Below are 24,747 nucleotides of genomic sequence, written 5' to 3'. Positions count from 1 at the left end.
ACACTTTTTCAACAGGTACAGGGTATTTAGAGTCCTCAAAATGCTACTTTTTAGTGGTTTTCGATAACCTCTGTGTCTAATAAAATGATATAATGCGAATAAAGAATAGGATCTATTATTTGAAGTTAATCTACGTTCCTAATTTCAAGGGAAGAGTATTTTTTTATATTTTTTATATTTTTAATCTATTAAGTCTTATGCACTGTGCCGGCCGACGCTCACACGTGTCTTCAGCTCACACACCTGTGTCTTGCAGCTCACTCACACAAGGTATGTTGACTCACCACTTGTCCAAATTTCTGTTTGGACTTGGAGAAAAATTTGTCAGTCACCTTTAGTATTAAAAACAACATTGTTACTATTATTTGTGACAAGTTCACAAGCACTTCAACTGCGTCTCGTAATAAGATAAAGGTCTTTCCAGCATGGGTACCCGGTAGGCAAAAATTATATTACCGGACCACGAACCTAAGTTTGGGTAAAAAATTGCTGAACTCTGCCGAACGGAATCGAATCCAAATATGGCGCCTGACTTACAGCACTAGTTAGTTGAAAAAGAAAATTCAGCTGCAGTGAAGGTTGTGGATCATTTATGGCTTGCAGTTCACTAGTTTCCTTTGGCAAGACACTAATCTACATACCACTTCATCCAGGTGATGTATATGGGTACCCGGTAGGCAAAAACACCTTGCATGCCACAACGCTTTATCAGAGTAGCTTGGTTAAAGCTTTGTAGCTTGATTCATACTCTCATAAACTCTGAGAAGACAAAATTTAATTTATACGTCATATCATGATTTTATTACACGATATTGAAGTCGAGTATGGAATGCCTGCATTCTATTTGCAGTTACTGGTTCTTTTGTAAACGACACTGATGATGTGTCCTATTTGAGTTACATTAAATTGAATACTTATATAATATTGGATGGCTTTGGGTGCGATACAAGAATATATTGCTCGAGCTATGTACAATATTGGATGAGTCGAAGATAATTCTAATATTGTCTTTATAGCGAGAGCAATATATTCTTGTATCACAAGAAAACAAAGCCATACAATGTTATTATTATTATCTAATAGTCTGACTAGCCAAATAACAAAATTTGAATTACCTTGGCAAATATGGCTTTGTTTTCGTGTGATATCAATATCGATAGTTGAAGTTCCTGGATGACTGAGCAATACTAAATATATATAATATTGGTCAGTCATCCGGGTACTGCGCTAAAGATATTGAATACACTGATTTATTGAAACACTTGGAAGCCTTATATATATAATAATAACATATATTCCTGGAATCCTTTAGTATTATTATTATTATTCAGATTCAAGGTTGTTAAGTAACCTATTAGTATACTAGATTAATGAGTTAATTCACTCAAGCAATCGCACGCAACATTTGGGATTTTTCAAGATTTGTATGATGATCACCACAACCATCATCATCACTACCACCACTACCACAATCATCCTCATCTCCATCCTTAGATCATACACCCATGTGCAAGTAGACAAAACTGAGGGAACGGTGGATGCGTGACTTTGTGTGGGGCATATATGTTAAAACAAAATGACAGAATTCAATGATGCTGCCAGCATGCATTATTTATTCTGCAAGTTGGCAAATTGCTAGCATGCAAGTCGGCTGATATTTTGAGGGAGAATTAAGAGGTCTATTTGTTTTTGAGTCACTTTTAAACTAAAAGTTTTCTATTCCCTCTTGGACTCCCCACATCTGACACTTTTGTCATTAATTTACACTTACCGACTGTTGTGTCGAGGTGCAGCCTTCTTGATTCTTGGCTGTGAATAAAACATACACATCGCCATTAAACTATTAGTCCCTCGTTATCCTTTGAGTCTTGTGTTAGCAACATAACATTGGCTACAAAGATGTTGAGTATCAATCTAACCGCTCCTCCACCATTTTAAACGATGGCACGCCAGTTTTTTCTAACTACCTTGTTGGGAGCGGTTTGGACAGTGACGATGTAAGTTTGACAGACATGAGTGCTACTCTATAATCCACTATTATTATCATCATTATCAGTGTTATTAATGTCATTATCATAAGTTGTTATTACCAATCTAAGCAGTTATTATTACATTGTTATTATATTAATCCATGATTGTTATATACAGTGGGTTTGCGGGTGCACCATGTGAGAGAGAGAGAGAGAGAGAGAGGGCTGAGGAATCCTGAAAAGGACTCTGACTCGGTAATCTTTCTTGGGGGTGTGGTAGTCCTGAAAAGGACTGTTTGTTATCTTTCTTAGCATATAGTTCTAAGGAGAACTATAGCGCTTGGAGAGGATGAGTGGCTCGACGTTTCAAACAGGTTGACTATCCGTCGTCAGGAGTGGAGAATGGCTGGCGTGCGTGAGCTTAAGTCACCGGGGTGCGGACTTAAAAGAGTTTCGAGTCGATGAGTGGGGTGTGCTGTTGGCGAGACGCTGTGTGTGTCCCCGACGTAGGCGGCGTTGTAGTCTGTTGTCGTCTGCTGTGAATTGTAGCTGTGAGGCTGGCGGCTGCTTTGAGGGTTCGGCGGGAGGCGGTGGTTGATGTACGGGTGTCTGTCGGGGTGGTGAGGGCGGTGCTGGAGGCGGTGGTGGAGGAGGAGTGACCGGGTACTTGTTGATGAGGGGTTTCCAGATGCCGTTGATGTATAGTCCTGAGTCTTGGGGCACGGTGTTGTGGCGGTGAATTTCGATGGCTTCTCGGATTCGGCGTGTATGCCAGTGCTTCATTATGGAGATGAGATGACTGCTATCCCATTTGATGGTGTGTTCGTGTTGCTGGGCGTGTTTGACGATGGCGGACTTATCCCAATCGCCGAGTCTGAAGCTGGTTCTTTGCTCCTTGAGTCTTGTTTCCAGATTTCTCCCCATTTCACCAATGTAGACTTTTTCACATTCGCATGGTATTTTGTAGACTCCAGTTTCCTTGTGGTTTGGATGCTTGTCTTTGTGTGGGTGGAATGTCGAATGGAGTTTGTTGGAGGAACTGTGTCGAACTTGGATGTCTGCTGCTTGAAGGATATGTTGAATCTTGTGAGAGGCTTGACCGATATGGGGAAGAACAATAGTTTGCTTCGGTGGTGTAGCTGCGGGTTGGTTCTCTTCAGGGGTGGTGTTGGCTGCGGGCTTGTTGGCGGGAGTCTTGGATTTGATCTGATGTCTTGGGTAATTGTTGATGCTGGTTAGGGCTGTGGTGACATGCTGGATTTCCTGGTCTAGATGGTCTGCATCGCTGAGTTGATGGGCTCGGCGGATGAGGGCGTTGGGGACTGATCGTAGTACGGATGGATGGTGGAAGGATCTGTAGTGCAGATATCTATCGGTGTGTGTGGGTTTCCTGTAGACATGATGAGCGCGCTTGCCGGATGGTGATTTAGAAACGAGAACGTCTAGGAAGGGGATGCTGTTGTTTTGCTCGGTCTCCATGGTGAATTTGATGCTCGGGTGATGCTGGTTGATGTGGGCAAGAAAGTGGTCTAAGTCACGTCTGCTATGTGGCCAGATGACGAATGTGTCGTCGACATATCGGAGCCAGAGAGAAGGGTGTTGTAAGAGAGTCTGGAGTGCCGTTGTTTCGAAGTGCTCCATGAAGATGTTGGCTATAACTGGTGAAAGAGGCGATCCCATGGCTGCGCCTCGAAGTTGCTGGTAGTAATTGTCTCGCCATTTGAAGGAAGTTGAGTTGAGGCAGAAGTACGTACATGAGGTCATGTATTTCATCCGGTGTCAGGGGGGTTCTGTCGGGGAGAGTGTCGTCAGTTTCGAGGCGTTCTTAGAGGATTCGGCAGGATTCGGTGACAGGAACATTGGTGAAGAGAGATTCAACATCGAAACTGACCATGATGTCTGTATCGTGTATGGTGGTCTTGGAGATGACATCGACGAAATGCTTGGAGTTATTGATGTGGTGCTGCAATTGTCCTACGAGTGGTTGGAGAATCGTGGTCAGGTGTTTGGCTGTGTCATAGCAAGGTGATCCTCGGGTTGAAATGATGGGGCGAAGTGGAATGGTAGGTTTATGTATCTTCGGCTGGCCAAACAGGATGGGGCAGGTAGCTGAAGATGAGCGAAGTTTGAAGTAGAGTAGCTTGGATATGACTTCTGTTCTGTGAAGAGAGAGGAGTCGCTGGTTGAGTTTCCTTTCTGTTGCTAGTGTGGGATCTTTCTTTCATTGTTTGTAAGTCGGAGTCTCGAGTAGCGCACCGATCTTATTGTAGTCCCCTTTGTTCAGAACTACTGTAGCGTTGCCCTGGTCTGCCTGTAGAATGTGTATTGACTGGTTGCTGCGTAGATCTTTGATTGCTATAGTAGATTGCTATAGTAGATTGCTATAGTAGAGTAAAAAAAAATAACACCCTATTTTACATGAAACTAGACTCCCCAAAAATCTTCAAAATATGCCCCATTATTGAAAATAAAAAAGTGTACACATTAAAGTGGCCTTTAATGTGTAAACTATACATACTCATTCACATGTTTGCTAACATTATTTGAGAAGTTTTGACCCAGGGCTCATGCATACAGACTGTAAAAAGATCAATCTGAACCTCTTTTCCCCAAACAAGAGTCAGTGTGGAGCCCTGTATCATACATACACAAAGTCAATATGAAGTGTTACCAGTGGGACACTGTCTTACTCTAATGGTACTATAGTAAGTAGCCTTCATACCTTGATTGCTTCTCTGGAATTTCAGGTCCATCCTGTGGAATTGACTGAGTATGAGGAGCTTGCCTCTTCAAAGGTATGCTCTGACTGCTGCTACCTTCTCTGTATGTCTGAGGGAATTGACATACATATGGATTTAGATTTCCTAAGAATACAAGAAATCATTTATACATATAGAAACTAGGTGTGATGAAAAGAATATAAAAAGTACCATTCAAAGAAACAATGGATGATTTGCTGTTAAATTTGGCAATTGTAATTTCTATGATATTGTGGATTTTTTAAAATAAAATTAAGCTTCCAGAGATTGTAATTTTTGTTTGTCAGATTTCATATATTTGTGTTAACGAATAGATCATTTACGATCATTTTTATAGAGATGTTTTGTTTGATTTAATTTAACCTTCAGTCATTAAGTAAAAGGTAAGGCGCAACAAAAAAATTGTTGTATTGCCCTTTGCGACCGACCAAATTTTTTAAAAATCGTCTGTTGGCTTTGTATTAATTTTTTATTTTTTTTCCGTTTTTTTAGATTTTTTTTTTTATGAATAAGAAAATATGTATTACCGGGTATATGTATTATGTTTGTTTAACTCTTTGTTTGCTTTGTTCGCCGATTTGCACGGACGTAGGCGTGCCAACTTCGCATTTTTGCACAGATGTATACGAGTCAATTAGACATTCATAATACCGCTCGCAGTGTGTAGCCACGCGTTGCGTTTACTATTGTTTACATTGTATACATCGCACACTTTCCGGTAAACTGTTTTTCTTCATAGTGTTACATTCGAAATTACCGTGTATTTAGCGGTTTTCTTTGGATTTTTTTTACTGATGTTACGATGGCACCTGCTGGAAAACGTCAACGTGTGTTTAGTGTAGAGGAGGCTCGAGATCTTGTTACTATGGAAGCATGGAGCATGGACTCTGATTCCGACGAATCGAGCAGTGACGAAGACTCTAGTGATAAAAGTGTTCCCTGAGAGTAGACTGATAGAATAAGAATGAATAAAAATTAATGAAAGAGCTAGAGATGACAGCAAGAAAGAGAGTAGACTGATAGAATAAGAATGAATAAAAAAAATGAAAGAAGGAGATAGAGATGACAGCAAGAAAGAGAGTAGACAGTGATAGAATAAGAATGAATAAAAATAATGAAAGAAAGAGATAGAGATGACAGCAAGAAAGAGAGTAGACTGATAGAATAAGAATGAATAAAAATTAATGAAAGAGCTAGAGATGACAGCAAGAAAGAGAGTAGACAGTGATAGAATAAGAATGAATAAAACTAATGAAAGAAAGATGTATCCTGTCTTGCCGTCATCTTTATATCTTTCTTTTATTATCTTTATTCATTCTTATGCTATCAGTGTTTACTCTCTTTCTTTCCGTCATCTCTATCTTATTATTATTATCATTTTCCTATCTATATGTACCCTATGTCTTGCCGTCATCTGTATATCTTTTTCTTATTATCTTTATTCATTATTATGCTATGAGTGTAATACTCTCTTTCTTGCCGTCATCTCTATCTCATTATTATTATCATTTTCCTATCTATATGTACCCTATGTCTTGCCGTCATCTCTATATCTTTCTCTTATTATCTTTATTCATTCTTATGCTATCAGTGTTTACTCTCTTTCTTTCCGTCATCTCTATCTTATTATTATTATCATTTTCCTATCTATAATTATGTACCCTATGTCTTGCCGTCATCTCTATATCTTTCTCTTATTATCTTTATTCATTCTTATGCTATCAGTGTTTACTCTCTTTCTTGCCGTCATCTCTATCTTATTATTATTATCATTTTCCTATCTATATGTACCCTATGTCTTGCCGTCATCTGTATATCTTTCTCTTATTATCTTTATTCATTCTTATGCTATCAGTGTTTACTCTCTTTCTTGCCGTCATCTCTATCTTATTATTATTATTATTTTCCTATCAATATGTATCCTATGACTTGCCGTCATCTCTATATATTTCTCTTATTATCTTTATTCATTCTTGTGCTATCAGTGTTTACTCTCTTTCTTTCCGTCATCTCTATCTTTTTATTATTATCATTTTCCTATCTATATGTACCCTATGTCTTGCCGTCATCTCCATATCTTTCTCTTATTATCTTTATTCATTATTATGCTATCAGTGTTTACTCTCTTTCTTTCCGTCATCTCTATCTTATTATTATTATCATTTTCCTATCTATATGTACCCTATGTCTTGCCGTCATCTCTATATCTTTCTCTTATTATCTTCATTCATTCTTATGCTATCAGTGTTTACTCTCTTTCTTTCCGTCATCTCTATCTCATTATTATTGTTATTTTCGTATCAATATGTATCCTGTCTTGCCGTCATCTTTATCTCTTTCTCTTATAATCTTTATTCACAGTAAAGTCCTTTCATTTCATATCACTATTTCTCTCTCATAATGTCTCTCACGTCCGTTCTCCATATTTTATTCATTGCATACTCCACTCGTCAATCATTTCTGATAATAAGCTCTCTCACAATAAAGTAAATGGAAAACAATGCAATATAGTTTATATTTTAAGATTGATTCATTCTTTCTTTGTATATCTATGGCTGTGATAAATGTACTTGAAATCAATTTTATTGAGGGGTAAAGAAGGTGAGAGAACAGATGCGGTGAACATTCATAATGAGACATTTCAATAAGATGCTGATTATGTCATGTATATCACATATAATATATTATGCCTATACCATTTTTACATGCTCATACCAGTGGGCAAAATCAATAACATTCTCTTATTTCTTATTGACTTATCATGGCACAACAAAGAAAAACATCCCCACGACGTCCCTTTTCATGCCCCGCTAAACCGGACATTGACAATAACCTGGGGTAATAGGGATTTCAATGGGCAGATTAGCCCATTGTCAAGGGTGGCTGAGCGGGGTACTTTCAAGTCTCTCCCTATTGAACTTCTTTTCTTCAACAACCTAAATACTAACCTTCTGAATTGTTAGAATACTTGAGCAAGGTATGTAAAGAAAGGTAAGAAGTCCACCTTTCTAATAGATTCGATTTGAAGATGTCTTATCATTGCTAAATAAGAAATTCTAGAGGGATAAAAAACTGCCGTAAATAAGAAAAATTAAACATTATATAATTATGATTATTATAAAAATGATAATTCAAAATATAACAAATGACGGTTCATCGAAAAGCACGTTTTCCGGTCTACAACTTTGCTGCACAATATTTTTCATCATGATCATCCAGTGAAGAGTTATAGCCTCTTGATTCAGCAGAGTCAATAAAGATTCCCTCGAAATGTGTGACCCTAAAAGAATGTGGCACAGGGGGGTTTTTTAAGTGGCGCATAAAGAGTTAAATGGGATATAAATGCATACAATCATAAAATTATTCCCAAATTCTCACTCGTTTTCTGCCCTAGTTTTGAAATCCTGCTAGCGTAAACAAGTAGACCCCGGCCTTGTGTACGTGTATATACAATGCAATGCTCAAACATTCATGTATTTGAATTGTTTCTTGTCAGGTTTGACTCATTTCAGACTACAAAAACGTACACTGGGAAGAACCCAGGATAGAAGAGCATATTATATGAAGTGGGCCAGTTTAAATACAAACATTTTTAATAGCCTATGATTTGAACCTCTTGCATGCAAAAGTGTCTGGTTGTCTTTTCCTGTGTCAGTGTCTGTCCCTTCTTTGGTTAGTAAAGAGACCACTTTGTGCCCGGGACTATCTATAAAATTTGTCAACAATCTTCAGATTGCTACCAAGTTTTACAGGTAGTTAAAAACCAACTTCGTCAGCTGGGAAGCATAGATTGTTGTCTAAAGACAACATTGTCAACCAAGGTTTATCATGAGGTGAAAAGATATGAATGGAATTATGTCGCTGAAACACATATTTTAAAGCATTCAAAACTGAGAAATATCAGCCCAAAGAGGGAGAAAAAAAATCCAAAAAAACATTGACCAACCAACCCAGGTGCTGGCACCTAAAGGGCAATACTACATTTTTTTTATTTCTAGGCCTAATGGATTCAATCATACATGTATATTCAAATTGGAGAGAAATTGATGATGATCAAATGCTAGGATATCATTTAGTAAAACCAAAATTAGATTTAAATTGATTACATATATAGGCCCTAATAATTTGAAGACATTAGTGGGGTATTTTTTCCCGAAAGGTACTACAAGCATAACATTTTAGGCAGGGAAGATTTGATATTATAATGTCTCTATCATGACCAAGGTAGCAGGCAGAGGAAGAGGAGACACATAGTCCTACACTCCGTACCTAACACCCATCTTAATGACATCATTGCTTCATGAAATGTTATTTGTTGTTTTTATTTCCAGAAGTGAGAATATACAGGCCGTTTGATTATAAAGAAATGCAGGCCACAAACATTATTCATCTTTAAGATGTTCTAGAAAAAAAAAAATAGAACTCATCAATATTGCATTATTGTCGGATGGACACGAAAATTTACATGTTTGTAGATATTCACGTAACGAACAAGATGGTGTAATTAGTTTTTTTGTGAAAATGTAAATTATTGTCGTTATAGCCTAATTAATTATGCAAAATGCTAATTTTATGCATTTTACAGAAAACGTGTCAGACTCCACTTTTTGAATGTTGAAACTCATTATTCATATGAAACTTCTTTTTTAACACAAAATATTTATTTTGATGTAATTAATAATGATAATTTATGCAAATTTGATGCGATTTTCAAATATTTATTTTCTTATGTATTTTATTGTTTTTTTAATTTCTTATTATATCTATTGTTTTTATTTCTTATGTATTCTTTTGTTTTGGAATACATCAGGTTACTTTGAGAAACATATAAAAGCAATTTGATATCAATTCATATCACCCACTTAGGAAGGAATACATCTAAACCTGTTTTCACATTTCTGCTTGTACAGTACATGAATATATGCAATTATAGCACTTTTTGATGACATGCGCATACTAATAACAGGTAATAACAGGTATATTCGATTTCGACGAAAATGGTATCAAAATGTGCGTAAGACTTGAGGGAAAAAAGTCATGAAACGACGATTCAAAATTTCAAGCGGTTGCGGCGCAATCTCCGAAAATGTCGAGGGGGGGGGGCTCCCAGGCCACCCCCCCCCCCCAGTACAGTAAGGGTTAAATTATGTGCATTGTATATTTTTGATTACTGATGGGCGGATTTAAATATGGATAATTAAAAAAATAGCATACTTTGAATCAATGGAATGCCAGAAAGAGGGAGAAGAATCAATCTGAAGATGTCCATGTAATCTATTGTTATATCTTACCGAACCATGCATCACGGTGACAGTCACCTTGCCTTCACTGTTCACCTCAGAAACCAGTGGATCCAGATCCGCCTTGGTATGACACCCAATCAAACTATAGTAATAAAACAGTACATTTCGGGGGTATGATCTTTTGAACGAACCTGACGTACGATACTCTCTTAAAAAGCCATTAGATATGTATGCTATGTGGTGTGAGAATAGATAACAATTACACATCCAACATTGCATAATATTGCTCTGAATTTATATTGCATGACCGCAAATAACTATGGTATAACAAATTTGTATGTAGGATACATCATGATGAATAAGATAAAGTATTGATTTACATTTATAATAAGAAAATCATAGTGATATGAATAAGTCCTGAAATGAGGAGATCATCAGATTATGTAAACTATTGTAAAATCCCTGATACAGCACCCCATCATCTAATCTTTTAGACAACCCACTCATGTATGCACTTTCTTAACCATCTGAGATTTATTTCAAAACCTTAATACAGCTACCCCTGACGGTGACCCCGCATAAAATCAAATTCAGTGACAATGACGATACGTTGCTTGTTGGGCAGATTATTTTGCCAATTAAATTTCCTTTTGATATCAAGAACAAAATGTGTTAAATCAACGCTAGTTTTCCCCTTATGAGATCAAACATAATCAGGTATCCCATTTTTATAATTACCATGAAAGCATACGGCATAAGATATATGCTTAATACAGGTTTGTATCGTTCCGTAAAAAAAACTTAAAACCATCTCTTTTTAGAGAGTTATATTGTTTGATAGCAAAAGAGGCAATGATAAGGAGAATGAAAGAGAGGAAATGCTGGAAACAGAGTGGAAGGCAGGAATCAAAGAGAACTTACAAAAGAGAAAGAAAAATAATTCAACGAGAGGGACATAGAGAGAGGAAGGAGGGGGGGGGTGGGCGAGAGAGAGGGAGAGAGAGAGAGAGAGATAGAGGTAGCAAATGAAGATAAGAAACTCACAGCAAAAGGTAAACCGAAAAAATTCCACAATAAATACAAGTAAGAGTTTGATTATACAGTGGAAATCGTTACCCTGGTAAATCAAATGAGACTCACTCTATGCTTGTCAGGTGTGGATGAGTCTTCATGAGTTGGATGACCTCGGCTGCCTTCTCGTTCTTCAGTGTAATGTAGAGAACAGACAGCTTGGTGAGTCGAGGACATGATGTTTTTACCGCATCACAAAATGACACAGGATCATTCAGTGTAGTAGATAATCGATACTTATCTCCCTTGATTTGAAGGTGAGTCAGATGATAGAATGGAGAGCAGGCCATTGTGATGATGTCTGATGAGACATTCTCCTTGTCCTGGTAGTTCAGTTTGAGTTTTTTCACTTGGGGACATGATGCATGAAGTCCAAGATTCCACAGGCTGATCACATGCCTACCATCCACAGTAAGCTCATCTACTGAGGTTGGACGAGTCTACAAGAAAGAGCGATGCAAAAAGGCTCACTATATACCCAATAAACAGAACACCAAAAAGTAACCTCTTTTGGGAGTGTATTTTAAGTGATTCTAAAGTATAGTGCCTTTTGAACTAGATTTAAACGTTATCGACACGTGCCTTCATTTAAACAAAAAAGGTACTCCTGTTCACGTTTTCATCTAACCTAAAAACCACCAGTTTATCACGCGACTGGAGTAACGGGATTCCACTTACCTCTGTAAATCAAGTGTTTATGACCAAATAACCACTTGACCAAGCAACGAGTTTTTTGTCAGTTAACCGATGGTGGCGATAAATACGTAATTATTTGGTCTTGTAAGCACCTTTATTGATTGGTTTCACAGGTTATCCAAGGTTGATGGTAATAATTACGTTACTTACACCGGCTAATCGTCTTATTGTTCTGTCCGTGAATCTCTGGTTATATTCAACTAGTCATTCTGAAGTGTCTTACACACCTCTTTAAAAGGTTTCAAAGTTACCATTAATTTCTTGGTTATGATCACGTGGCTCAAGCTGATTACTAATCTAAGCTGTGAAAACGTGATATGTAGGTGTGAAAATTAGTAATTATTAAGTGTTTTAAAACACCTTTTTAAATGGTAGTCAAAGTTGCCATAAGTTCCGCGGTGATGATCTCGTGACTCAAACGGATTATTGATCTAAGCTTGTCATACGTGACTTTTAGGTGTGAAAAATTAGTCATTATTAGGTGTCTTAAAACATCTATTTAAATGGTTTCAAAGTTACCATAACTTTCTTGGTGATGATCACGTAGTTAAAACTGATTACTAATCTAAGCTGTGAATCCGTGATATTTAGGTGTGAAAAATTAGTCATTATTAGGTGTATTAAAACACCTATTTAAATGGAAGTCAAAGTTGCCAATAAGTTCCGCGGTGATGATCTCGTGACTCAAACGGATTATTAATATAAGCTGGGTATTCCGTGTTTTCCATGTGTGAAAATGGGTTATTCTTGGGTGTCTTGATGGTTTCACAGTTACCATTTAAGTTCCGTTGTGATAATCCCGTGACTGTTGGCATATTTCTATGTTCACCAGTTGATAACTGACTGTTGGCATATTTTCATTGCACCAGTTGATAACTGGAGTGTGCATATTTCCAGTTGCACCAGTTGATGACTGAGCGTTGGCATATTTCGAGTTGACCCAGCTGACACCAATTCATTTGCATATTGAATATGGGGTGCGTGCAGATCTATGTTTTTTAAACAATCTATCTGAATTTACAGCATATTTCTTAATTACTAATGATTTAGTTATATGCAATTCATTTCGAAAATACTACAAATATAAATTACCAGTTATTAGGACATTTCGCTACTTCGTATAAATAGTTAAACATGAATAAGGGAAACATTAACTGTGAACTAAAATAATTTCAATAAAGTACAAGTATACGAATTTATTTCGATTAATTCAATTATGTAAGTCTATTTATTACCAATGCCCTTACATTGGACATACAGACGTACCAGCATTGAAGTATTGTTGCTGTTCAACTGGTTGGAAGTTTTAGCAAATGGTTCTAATGGCTCAGCTAGACCAGTTGAATTATAACTGGCCTGGATCAACTGGATCATTTAGCCCATTTCAATTTCCAGGGTTACCAGTTGGTATTAAATGGTTCATCAACTGGACCAGTTGCAACTAGCTTTCTCTTCTGGGATGTTTGCACCCCCCCCCCCCCACCCAACCCCCTCTAATCCCAAACTGCTTCCGGCGCGCCTGGACGTAATTATGGAAGATCCACGACACGATGTTCAGAAACGGGATGAGAACGTCATTATTTTGGTTCATTTATTGTGTAACATTTGCGTAATTATTGGGTTGAACGCGGGATACAGTAACATACTTCCTCTTCGACGTAAATTTTACGTGAATGAAGAACATAATTCATCTCAAGTCAGCCTCGTAATATTCACGTGAATTTCACGCAGATATTCTGACTAAAACTATCACTAACGCTTCACGTGTTTCTGTGACGCGATAATTTCGTGTATGAAGATGTAATTTCATAACCAAACAAACACGGGAGTATTAGGTTTACAAACCATGGTCTCCAAGGTAGGGATAATCACGTTATTATAATGGTGATATTGCAGTGACAATTGCGTGATTTAGTGTTCGTGTGTTTTAAGTTACCTAATGCAAAAAACGTATTAACACATTTACGTAAATGTCCGGTGTTTGAAGAACGTAACTCTCTTCAAGTCGATACCTTGATATTGACGTGATTTTCACGTGATTTTGTTTATTGGGTATGATATGAATGGAAACTAATGCTGATGTAAGAAATGATATTGAAGTGTATTGCCCTCCATTTAAATAGAGGTTTGTTTATCATGAGACTTTTTTTCAGTATTTTGGATACAAAATATAAAAAGAGGATTTCTCTCTGTATGGCATAACACATCATGATCGCATTGACAATATGAGTTTTTGTATATCATTACCATTATCGACATCCAAAATTTCTTAATGTTTTTATTCTTTTTCCGCTTTTTCTGAAACCTTCGTTAAATTTTTTCTTTATTTTGTCTGTTTCCACCAACATTATTATTCGAGGGTTAATCCTTCCATTTCGGTGGAAGATGACGGGATTTTAGTATTTATTATCATCTTTTTTATTGTGATATTAGTTCAGTGTTTATAAGGTCACCTAGACTAACGAAAAAAATCAATCAAATGACTTCACTTTACTGAATTTGATAATGAAGAAAATAAGCAACAGGATTCTCCATGGTAAATAACAAATGGCAATCATTTATCAATTGATATTTAACAAGCTTTAAAAATATGTGCAATGTTAAACTTCATCCCAAGATGAGAAAAACTATAACAGTGCACGTATATATATTTGATAAATAACACCATCCATCGATTTTCTAAACAACCCATAGTATGTCGTTTTAACTTGATTTCAAAACAAAAATACACTATCCTTTTGGCAATTCTTTCATCATTCATATTTAGTCTCTTCAGGTTTTTTCTGAACGCCTTCCTTTTGAGCTTGGAGCAAAAAGAGGATTTTGAATTCAATATTGGAACAGTAAAGATACAAACCAGTGTCTCTCCATCGTCTATGTCAACTTGTCTGATATCCCTCAAGGTGAGTGACTGGAGGCGTGGTAGCGAGAGAATGGAGAGTAGTCTCCGTGGAGTCATCATGGAAACATCCTTAACACTCAGCGTCTGGATCTGTGCCAAGACAATTTATCCAAAATCAGTTTACACCAAAGTGAAATCCCCGATGCGATCCAATTATTGTCTTTACTAACATAAACACCATTTTAAATCATAGCTAATATCAGATGAATCTGCATCTCAGTAACTTTATCATTCACTGAGTCTGATTATGTTGTCTCAATTTCTGCTGCACTTTAAATAAAACAATGTACCGGTATTATAATAAACTAGAAAGCATTTCAATATGCATGGCATGATGTATTTCAAAAGAGGTACTTAAGCTATTGTATCGGTGGGAAGATATTACATCAAAATGATATCTTATGGGATCATATCACTACAAATACCGCGTCTCCAGAAGGTTCAGAATCTTGCAGCAAAGCTGATAACTTGGCCCGTAAGCGCGATCATGTCGCCCCGTTGATAAAAGAACTACATTGGCTTCCAATCAAGCAACGCATTGTGTTCAAGATCCTGACGGTTGTCTACAAGTGCATCCAAAACAAAGCTCCAGTGTATCTCAACTCTCTCATCGTACCCTACCAATCTGCTCATCCTGGCCTTCGCTCTTGTATTGACAGCCAGGGGCGTACGCAGGGGGGGGGGGGGGGGCTTAAACCCCCCCCCTCCTTCAGTTTTGTTTTTACGTGTATGTTTTTTGAAGAAAAAAAAACCCTTATGAGTTGTAATTGTTTTGTTTTTTTGTTTGTCCAAAAAAAAAATTAAAAAAGAAAAATGTCCTCTTACTATTTTTGTTTAGTTTTGTCCGTAGTTTTGTTGTTGTTTCTATTTTGGATATGTTTTTTATAATTTTTTTTTTACAAACGGCTATGAACCAGGGACACGTAGATAGCAAAGAGGGCAAATTTTCCTATCGTGGGAGGGGCATTTGTTCACTTCGAAGAAGGCACTTCCTGTCGGAGGAAGGACACATGTCTCAATTTTGCAAATTGTGGGATGATGTATCATAACCTGACCCCGGTCACGCTACCCCTGTCGGAATGATACACATTTCTTTATTCCCATATATATATTTTAAAAAAGATGTGTTTGTTTTTGCATTATACCCGATTTCACTTTGACCATTGTTATCTAAAGTGAATTAAAAAATATAGCTATCATCACAAGAAAAATAATGTGTAGTTCTAAAGAATTTTTTTTAGAATGACTCAAATGACTGAATGTGAGAATCGATTGAATTTATATAATCATGACACTGAAGTCAATTCTATTCAAATGATTCACCTTCATGATTAAAAGCATGGTCAGATAACTGTTTTAAAATGAGCGTGGTTTCGACTATTAACCAAACATTATTTTGAAAAAAAGGATGAATTAATATTATGTTTAGTTTGGAGAATGCAATATAGAAACTTATGAAGGAAATCGTTTCCAATAGCAGGGAGAGAGAAAGAGATAGAGAGATAGAGAGAGAGAGAGATAGAGAGAGAGAAAAAAACAAGGGACATTGCTGTGGTACGAACAAAAAAAGACAAATAAATGTCTTAAATAGTATTGAAAGTCAATTATATCGTTATTAGCATAATAGTGACTATTGACAATAAAATGATTTCTATTTCTTTTTTAAATGTGAAAAACATTTATCCACATGTGTTCAGTTTGAAGTTTGCAAAACTATTGGGGGAAAAAATGATTCCAATACAAATCGTGTTTGAGTATACCTTTGATTTTGATGCCTCAGAGGCCATCGTTAAGTAGAACTCATCACTCAGCTCTACACTGTACAGACACAGTGATCGAAGATGAGGCATGAAGCAGAGACCTCTCGCGTAATGAGAGGATGCAGCAGAACCCAGATCTGCTTCCCGGTGCGTTACCTTCTCAATCTGATGATGTGACAGGACAGGTTGAATAGAGTGAATAGTATTATCAAGAAAAGACGACATGTCTTATTTAAATATTTGTCATTGTCATTAATGTAACATCATTAACCTCTAAATAGACTTTTAAAGTAAGGGGACAAGAAAAGAAGGGAAAAAGAAAAGAAGGGAGAGAGAGATGGAGAGAGAGAGGGGTTGAAAAGCCCACTGAAGGAAAATGGGGGGTTGTAAGAGCAATGAAGATGAGATGAAGAAAGACAAACAAATGTGATTAATTATGAATAGTTAGAAAAGAAATGGAGTATCTGATCAAGCAGAATGATAAAGATGCTATTTCTTTCTATTTACAGTGTACATGTAATATCTCTTTGAGACTATTGACAAACTATAAATAATTTCTAAAAACAAAATGCAAAATTCTATTTATAGGATACATGCTTTAAAAACACACATTTATATGAATTCATATCATTATGACATTAAAACTAGTCTATTCACTCATGCTTCTTATTATCAGTATTGTACAAGTTTTATATTGATATGAGGATAATTGTGACTAATGACAATTAATTATTTCTTCTTTTTGTTTTAATGTGAAAAGCATTTATCGACATAATTATGTTCAGTTTGAAGATTGCAAAAGTATTGGGGGGGAAAAATGTTTCCAATACAAATCGTGTTTGGGTATACCTTTGATTTTGATGCCTCAGAGGCCATCGTTAAGTAGAACTCATCACTCAGCTCTATACTGATCAGATTCAGTGATCGAAGATGAGGCATTGAGCAGAGACCTCTCGCGTAATGAGAGGACGCAGCAGAACCCAGATCTTCCTGCGAGTAATAATGATGTAGCTTCTCGATCTGGTGATGTGACAAGACAGGTTGAATAGAGTGAATAGTTATATCAAGTATAAATGTCTAATTTAAATATTTTTCATTGTCATTAATGTTACATCATTATACCCTCCACTTAGTCTTTTAATGCAAGAGAAAGAGAAAGAGAGAGAGAGAGAGAGCAAAAAAAACAGAAGAGGGACAGAGATAGAGAGAAAAAGGCCAAAAGTGAAATGGGTGTCACCGTGTGGTAAGAAAAAAAAACACGAGATGAAGAAAATCGAATGTGATTATGAAAAGTTAAAAAAAAAAAAGAGTGTTTCTGTTCAATCAGAATAAAGATGTTATTTTTTCTATCTACAGCGTACATAAAATATCTCCTCGAAACTAATGACAAACTATAAATTATTTTCTAAACCACACATTTATATGAATAATTATTCACATAGTTCATTTTTCTTGTTGTCAGCATGTTCACACTATCATATTGATATGAACATGCTTCTGACTCATGACAATAAATCATTTCAAAAAACGTGCAAAATACTATTTATAGGATAAGTGCTTTTAAACACGCCTATAGATCTGAGAGGTAGTGCGTTTGCTTCTCAGTCTGGCGATGTGACAGGACAGGTTGAATAAAGTTAATAGTAATATCAAGTATAGACTACATGTCTAATTTAATTATTTGTCATTGTTATTAATGTAACATCATGAACCTCTACTTAGACTTTTAAAGCAAGGGAAAGAGAAGAGAGAGAGAGAGAGAAAGAGAGAGAGAGATTGAAAGAGAGAGAGAAAGATACAGAGACAGAGAGGAGCTAAATAGCCCAAGAGAAATGTGGGTGGTAAGAGCAATGAACGACGAGATGAAAAAAGACAAAAAAATGTGATTAATTATGAATAGTTGGAAAAAAGAGACAGTGTCTGTTCAAGAAGAATAAAGATGAAATTTCTTTCTATTTACAGCATACATATAATATCTCCTTGAGACTTTTGACAACTATAGATAATTTCTGAAAAGTTAATATGATATGTGCTTTAAAAAGAGGCATGTATGTGAATTGATATCATTATCACTTTAAAATCCAGTCTATTCACATGACTCATGCTTCTTATTATCAGTTTTGTAAGAGTATTATGTTGATATGAGCAAAATAGTGACTAATGATACTAAATTGATGTCTATTTCTTTTTTAAATGTCTATTTCTTTTTTAAAAGTAAAAAAAACATTTATCCAAATATATTCAGTTTGAAGATTGCAAAACTATTGGGGGATAAATATTGTTCCAATAAAAATCGTGTTTGGGTATACCTTTGATTTTGATGCCTCAGAGGCCATCGTTGAGTAGAACTCATCACTCAGCTCCACAATGTCCAGTCTCAGTGATCGAAGATGAGGCATGGAGCAGAGACCTCTTGCGTAATGAGAGGATGCAACAGAACCCAGATCTGCTTTACTGTGCGTTAGCTTCTCAATCTAGTGATGTAACAGGACAGGTTGAATAGAGTGAATTGTATTATCACGTATCGACGACATGTCTAATTTAAATATTTTTTAATGTCATTAAAGGTACTATGTCCCTTTTGCAGCCAACCTCAAATTCTGTAAAACTTTGCAGGAATTATGAATATGTCATGTATGTCCTATCTGTGAAATTTAAACGTTAGCAGTGTCCTCATATTAAAATTATGCAAGGAAACCTGTTTACTTGCTAGACTTCAATGTCAGACACTAATGAGTGACTGGCTGGCTTTTTTTCTTCCTTGGTAATAACATACATGAAAAGAGTTTTGTAAAGGGTACATGAGCATTCGTCTACATCAATAACCCACTTCTTGTGATGGCCAAGATTAAACTGATTGAATCTTTGCGCAGCATAAAACGTATGACCATTCGGTACAATCGTCTGAAAATCAAGACTATTACTTTTGGGCTCTATAGCCCTAAAGTCGATTTGACAACTAAAAGTCATTATTTTCCCACTTGAAGACATTTTCACCCACCTTTTTTAGGGAAGTTCTAAATTAGTATTATTTTTCAAATGCAGTTGGAATTTAACTTTTTCATTTTTTTGGCTTGCAAATGGGAAATAGTACCTTTAATGTAACATCATTAACTTCTACTTAGACTTTTGAAGCAAGGGAAAGAGAAAATGAGAGAGGGAGAGAGAGAGAGAGGGATAGACAAACAGACAGAGTCAGAGATAGAGAGAAAAGGTCCAAAAGTGAAATGGGTGTGGTAAGAGAAAAGAAACACGAGATGAAGAAAGTCCAATGTGATTAATTAAGAATAGTTGGAAGAAAAAAAGAGAGTGTTTGTTCAAGCAGAATAAAGATTGTTATTTCTTTCCATCTACAGTGTACATGTAATATCTCCTTGAGACTATTTACAAACTATGAATATCATCACAAGAAAATAATGTGTCGTTCTAAAGAAAAAATCTAGAATGACTCAAATGACTGAATGTGAGAATCGATTGAATTTATATAATCATGACACTGAAGTCAATTCTATTCAAATGATTCACTTACATGATTAAAAGCATGGTCAGACTATTGTTTTATAATGAGCGTGGTTTTGACTATTAACCAAACATTATTTTGAAAAAAAGGATGAATTAATATTATGTTTAGTTTGGAGAATGCAATATATAAACTTATGAAGGAAATCGTTTTCAATAGCAGGGAGAGAGAAAGAGAGACAGAGAGGGATAGAGAGAGAGAGAAAAAACAACCAAGGGACATTGCTGTGGTACGAGCAAAAAAAGACAAATAAATGTCTCAAATAGTTGAAAAGGAGACCTTGTCTTGTCAAGCAAAATAAAATGTTATATCTGTGTATCTACTGTGCATGTAATATCTTATTGGGACAATGAATAATCCACACACAAAAAAGCGGAATACTAGGCCTATCTACAGGATATCATATGCGCTTAAAATTATGCGTTTATATCCGTCTATTTATATGCACATTTAAAATCAATTTCTGGCGACTATCGACAAAATTTAAATAATTTCTAAAAATATATAATGCGAAGTAGTATTTGTAGGAAACCTGCTTTAAACATATGCATTTATACGAATTGATATCATTATCACATTAAAATCCAGTATATTCACATGACTCATGCTTCTTATTATCAGTATTGAAAGTCAATTATATCGTTATTAGCATAATAGTGACTACTGACAATAAAATGATTTCTATTTCTTTTTTTAAATGTGAAAAACATTTATCCACATGTGTTCAGTTTGAAGTTTGCAAAACTATCGGGGAAAAAAAATGATTCCAATACTAATCGTGTTTGAGTATACCTTTGATTTTGATGCCTCAGAGGCCATCGTTGAGTAGAACTCATCACTCAGCTCTACACTGTACAGACACAGTGATCGAAGATGAGGCATGAAGCAGAGACCTCTCGCGTAATGAGAGGATGCAGCAGAACCCAGATCTGCTTCCCGGTGCTTTAGCTCCTCAATCTGGTGATGTGACAGGACAGGTTGAATAGAGTGAATAGTATTATCAAGAAAAGACGACATGTCTTATTTAAATATTTGTCATTGTCATTAATGTAACATCATTAACCTCTAAATAGACTTTTAAAGTAAGGGGAAAAGAAAAGAAGGGAAAAAGAAAAGAAGGGAGAGAGAGATGGAGAGAGAGAGAGAGAGAGGGGTTAAAAAGCCCAAGGAAAATGGGGGGTTGTAAGAGCAATGAAGATGAGATGAAGAAAGACAAACAAATGTGATTAATTATGAATAGTTAGAAAAGAAATGGAGTATCTGATCAAGCAGAATGATAAAGATGCTATTTCTTTCTATTTACAGTGTACATGTAATATCTCTTTGAGACTATTGACAAACTATAAATAATTTCTAAAAACAAAATGCAAAATTCTATTTATAGGATACATGCTTTAAAAACACACATTTACATGAATTTATATCATTATGACATTAAAATCTAGTCTATTCACTCATGCTTCTTATTATCAGTATTGTACAAGTTTTATATTGATATGAGGATAATTGTGACTAATGACAATTAATTATTTCTTCTTTTTGTTTTAATGTGAAAAGCATTTATCGACATAATTATGTTCAGTTTGAAGATTGCAAAACTATTGGGGGAAAAAAAATGTTTCCAATACAAATCGTGTTTGGGTATATCTTTGATGTTGATGCCTCAGAGGCCATCGTTGAGTAGAACTCATCACTCAGCTCTATACTGATCAGATTCAGTGATCGAAGATGAGGCATTGAGCAGAGACCTCTCGCGTAATGAGAGGACGCAGCAGAACCCAGATCTTCCTGCGAGTAATAATGATGTAGCTTCTCGATCTGGTGATGTGACACGACAGGTTGAATAGAGTGAATAGTTATATCAAGTATAAATGTCTAATTTAAATATTTTTCATTGTCATTAATGTTACATCATTATACCCTCCACTTAGTCTTTTAATGCAAGAGAAAGAGAAAGAGAGAGAGAGAGAGAGAGAAAAAAAAAAGAGAAGAGGGACAGAGATAGAGAGAAAAAGGCCAAAAGTGAAATGGGTGTCACCGTGTGGTAAGAAAAAAAAACACGAGATGAAGAAAATCGAATGTGATTATGAAAAGTTAAAAAAAAAAAAGAGTGTTTCTGTTCAATCAGAATAAAGATGTTATTTTTTCTATCTACAGCGTACATGAAATATCTCCTCGAAACTAATGACAAACTATAAATTATTTTCTAAACCACACATTTATATGAATAATTATTCACATAGTTCATTTTTCTTGTTGTCAGCAAGTTCACACTATCATATTGATATGAACATGCTTCTGACTCATGACAATAAATCATTTCAAAAAACGTGCAAAATACTATTTATAGGATAAGTGCTTTTAAACAAGCCTATAGATCTGAGAGGTAGTGCGTTAGCTTCTCAGTCTGGCGATGTGACAGGACAGGTTGAATAAAGTGAATAGTAATATCAATGTGTTTAATTGAAGTATTACTTATGTTCAGTACTTTAACATCATGATGTTATGTCATCAATATATATATATACTTTGACTATACTGGGCTTTTTAAGCTAAATTGAAAGAAACACACAGAATGAGTAAACCAAATATTGTGTACAGGGAAAGGAGAGTAAAATAGATCATAAAATTTCATTATTTTTCTTCAATTAAAGTCTTAATACTTATTGCATCCTTTTTGAATTTTTCTTTCACCTTTATCAAATTAGAAAGATAAAAGAGTGTGTTCTTCCATTCAAGTATAAAAACTCAATAATATAAACAGATATTAATTAAATCTACGATAACATAAGACAATAATGTGCAATACGATGAAATATAACTAAAAGATGAGAACTTATTGATAATCATTACATAATTGTTCTATTGTCATATGCCATATGAAAAATAGAGCAAACTGATGTATGATAATCAATAGTTCCTACTTAGCATTTTCTTTCAATTAGAGAAATGAGGGAAATAAAGCAATATGGGGGATATTGACAATGACTGAGAGAGAAAGAGACAGAGAGAGGGGGCCTGGCGCTGCTGCCCCCTGTACAGGTCCCCTTCGCTCAGGAATTCAAAACATGTGGCGCGACCTGATGAAAACTAGCGACCTAGCAGGATGTGTACGTAATGCAATGCTCCAACGTCTGACTTGCTGGCTCGGCACGCCGCAGCGGAAATGCAGAAAAAACAAATTGTAACAATGATAACTTGGTGATTATTTATTATTGTTGCGTTTTGTTTTGTGGGCTGTCTTGAAGAATTTCAAAGCAAAAACATATTAAAGTTGAGTCGAGTTCCATGATTAAACCCTCGTTTATCTCATGGACATCGGTACTTCATTTCATCTTGAAGAATTCTGATACGAAAATGAATCACGATTTTTACGAAGAAACCCTTCCTTATCTAACAAACTTCACGACTTCTTGACTTGACTTGACTTAGGTGCATAGGACGGTGTGTCCCCTTGCTCCCCTACGAGAAATCATGCTCCAGTCTGATCTGGGCTCGTTGCTCTGCCTCTGCCTCTTTAGTGCCATTTAAAGAATTGTGAAGCAAAACTGAATCAGAGGTGAGTCGAGTTTCATGATTAAAACCTTTTTTTATCTAGCGAACCTTGGAACTTCCTTTCGTCCTGAGGAATTTTGTAACACAAATTAATCAGAGGTGAGTCAAGTTTCCTGATGAAAACCATCATTATATAGCAAACTTCGCAACTTCTTAGGGCAGTCTTGAAGAATTTCCTTATAAGGAAAGGGGAACTCCTCTCATACCCCACCGAGCCGCCTTTACAATAAGTTTATATACAATATCATGATTTTTCTTTCAAAACTGAGGGAAGACGGGTGAAATAGTACTGCAAAAAGATGCGATAATTCTGGGTACACTACAGGATATATCCACTGGAAGTCTTTGTAAGTGGTCTCCCTACCGATGAATAATAATTTTTTTTTTAAATGATCATTATTTATATGATAAATAACGAGTTAAAGTTTTACAAAGCAATGTGACATACTATTCAGATTCTGAGGTCGTCTAGAATGCAAAGTTTCACAATTGAAAAATGATCTTCTCTCTCTCTGGATACACTTTCTCGCAATATAATTTGAGTTTAAAAAGAAAAGAAGTGTAATCCATTGTTATAACATAGTTCGAGAGGGCTCCTTCCCTGAAGATATATCTGTGGTTTAAAATGGTCCAAAGTACAACACGTAAAATTTTCTAAAATGTTCAAAATAATACACTTATATGTAATTTACCCATGGAGTTGATTTACTGTGAAATGCCTATGAAATAGAATAGCTGCATAGACTTCTTATGGAAGGAAAGGGCGGATTTAGCCTAGTCACATCATGATGTCCAAAGCACCGCCAAATTGTGACAAATTAAGAGAAAAATGACAAAGGAAGATACATATTTGTGATATGTAAAAAGGAAAAGGAAGAAAAAGAGGCGAGCAAGACCCTTTTTCAAGCCTTTCAAAATGCTTAGATTTCCCACCTTTGTGAAAAGCAGTAAACAAAATTATAAATGTGAATAACCGATTTTGGTTCATGATTGTATTTCATTTTATTAAGCAACAAATATGAATATGCATCGATTAAGAAATAATTGTAATTATGGTTTAGGATTTATCAGTGTAATATAATAAACAGGCCCCTGATACCTTGGACTGTGAAGCTGCAGCAGACATTCCTGTGTAGAATTCATCATCCAGGCGCACGTTTTGAAAGGTCAAGCTTCGTAAGTTCGGCAATGTGAAGAGTCCTACTGCTGCTGCTACATGTACATGTGACGATGATGCGTTAGCTTCGAAGGACTTGCTAATACCCAATGTT

The 24,747-nt window shown here is 35.8% G+C and overlaps 1 protein-coding gene across 1 annotated transcript; it reads right to left on the bottom strand.

Moving 5' to 3' along the window:
* Window positions 1-742: 742 nt before the first annotated feature.
* LOC100890583 lies at window positions 743-16,626 on the bottom strand. Its single transcript, XM_030978885.1, has 7 exons — window positions 16,402-16,626; window positions 14,597-14,731; window positions 11,113-11,483; window positions 10,021-10,114; window positions 4,693-4,799; window positions 1,772-1,809; window positions 743-759 (listed from the first exon to the last, which is right to left on the bottom strand). The coding sequence occupies exons 1-7, from the start codon at window positions 16,624-16,626 to the stop codon at window positions 743-745; spliced, it is 987 nt and encodes a 328-aa protein (XP_030834745.1).
* Window positions 16,627-24,747: the final 8,121 nt, after the last annotated feature.

This window comes from Strongylocentrotus purpuratus, unplaced genomic scaffold, assembly GCF_000002235.5.
Source record: "Strongylocentrotus purpuratus isolate Spur 01 unplaced genomic scaffold, Spur_5.0 spur5_scaffold_1, whole genome shotgun sequence".
Classification (NCBI taxonomy): Eukaryota; Metazoa; Echinodermata; class Echinoidea; order Camarodonta; family Strongylocentrotidae; genus Strongylocentrotus; species Strongylocentrotus purpuratus.
This window is presented reverse-complemented; position numbering and strand designations above follow the sequence as displayed.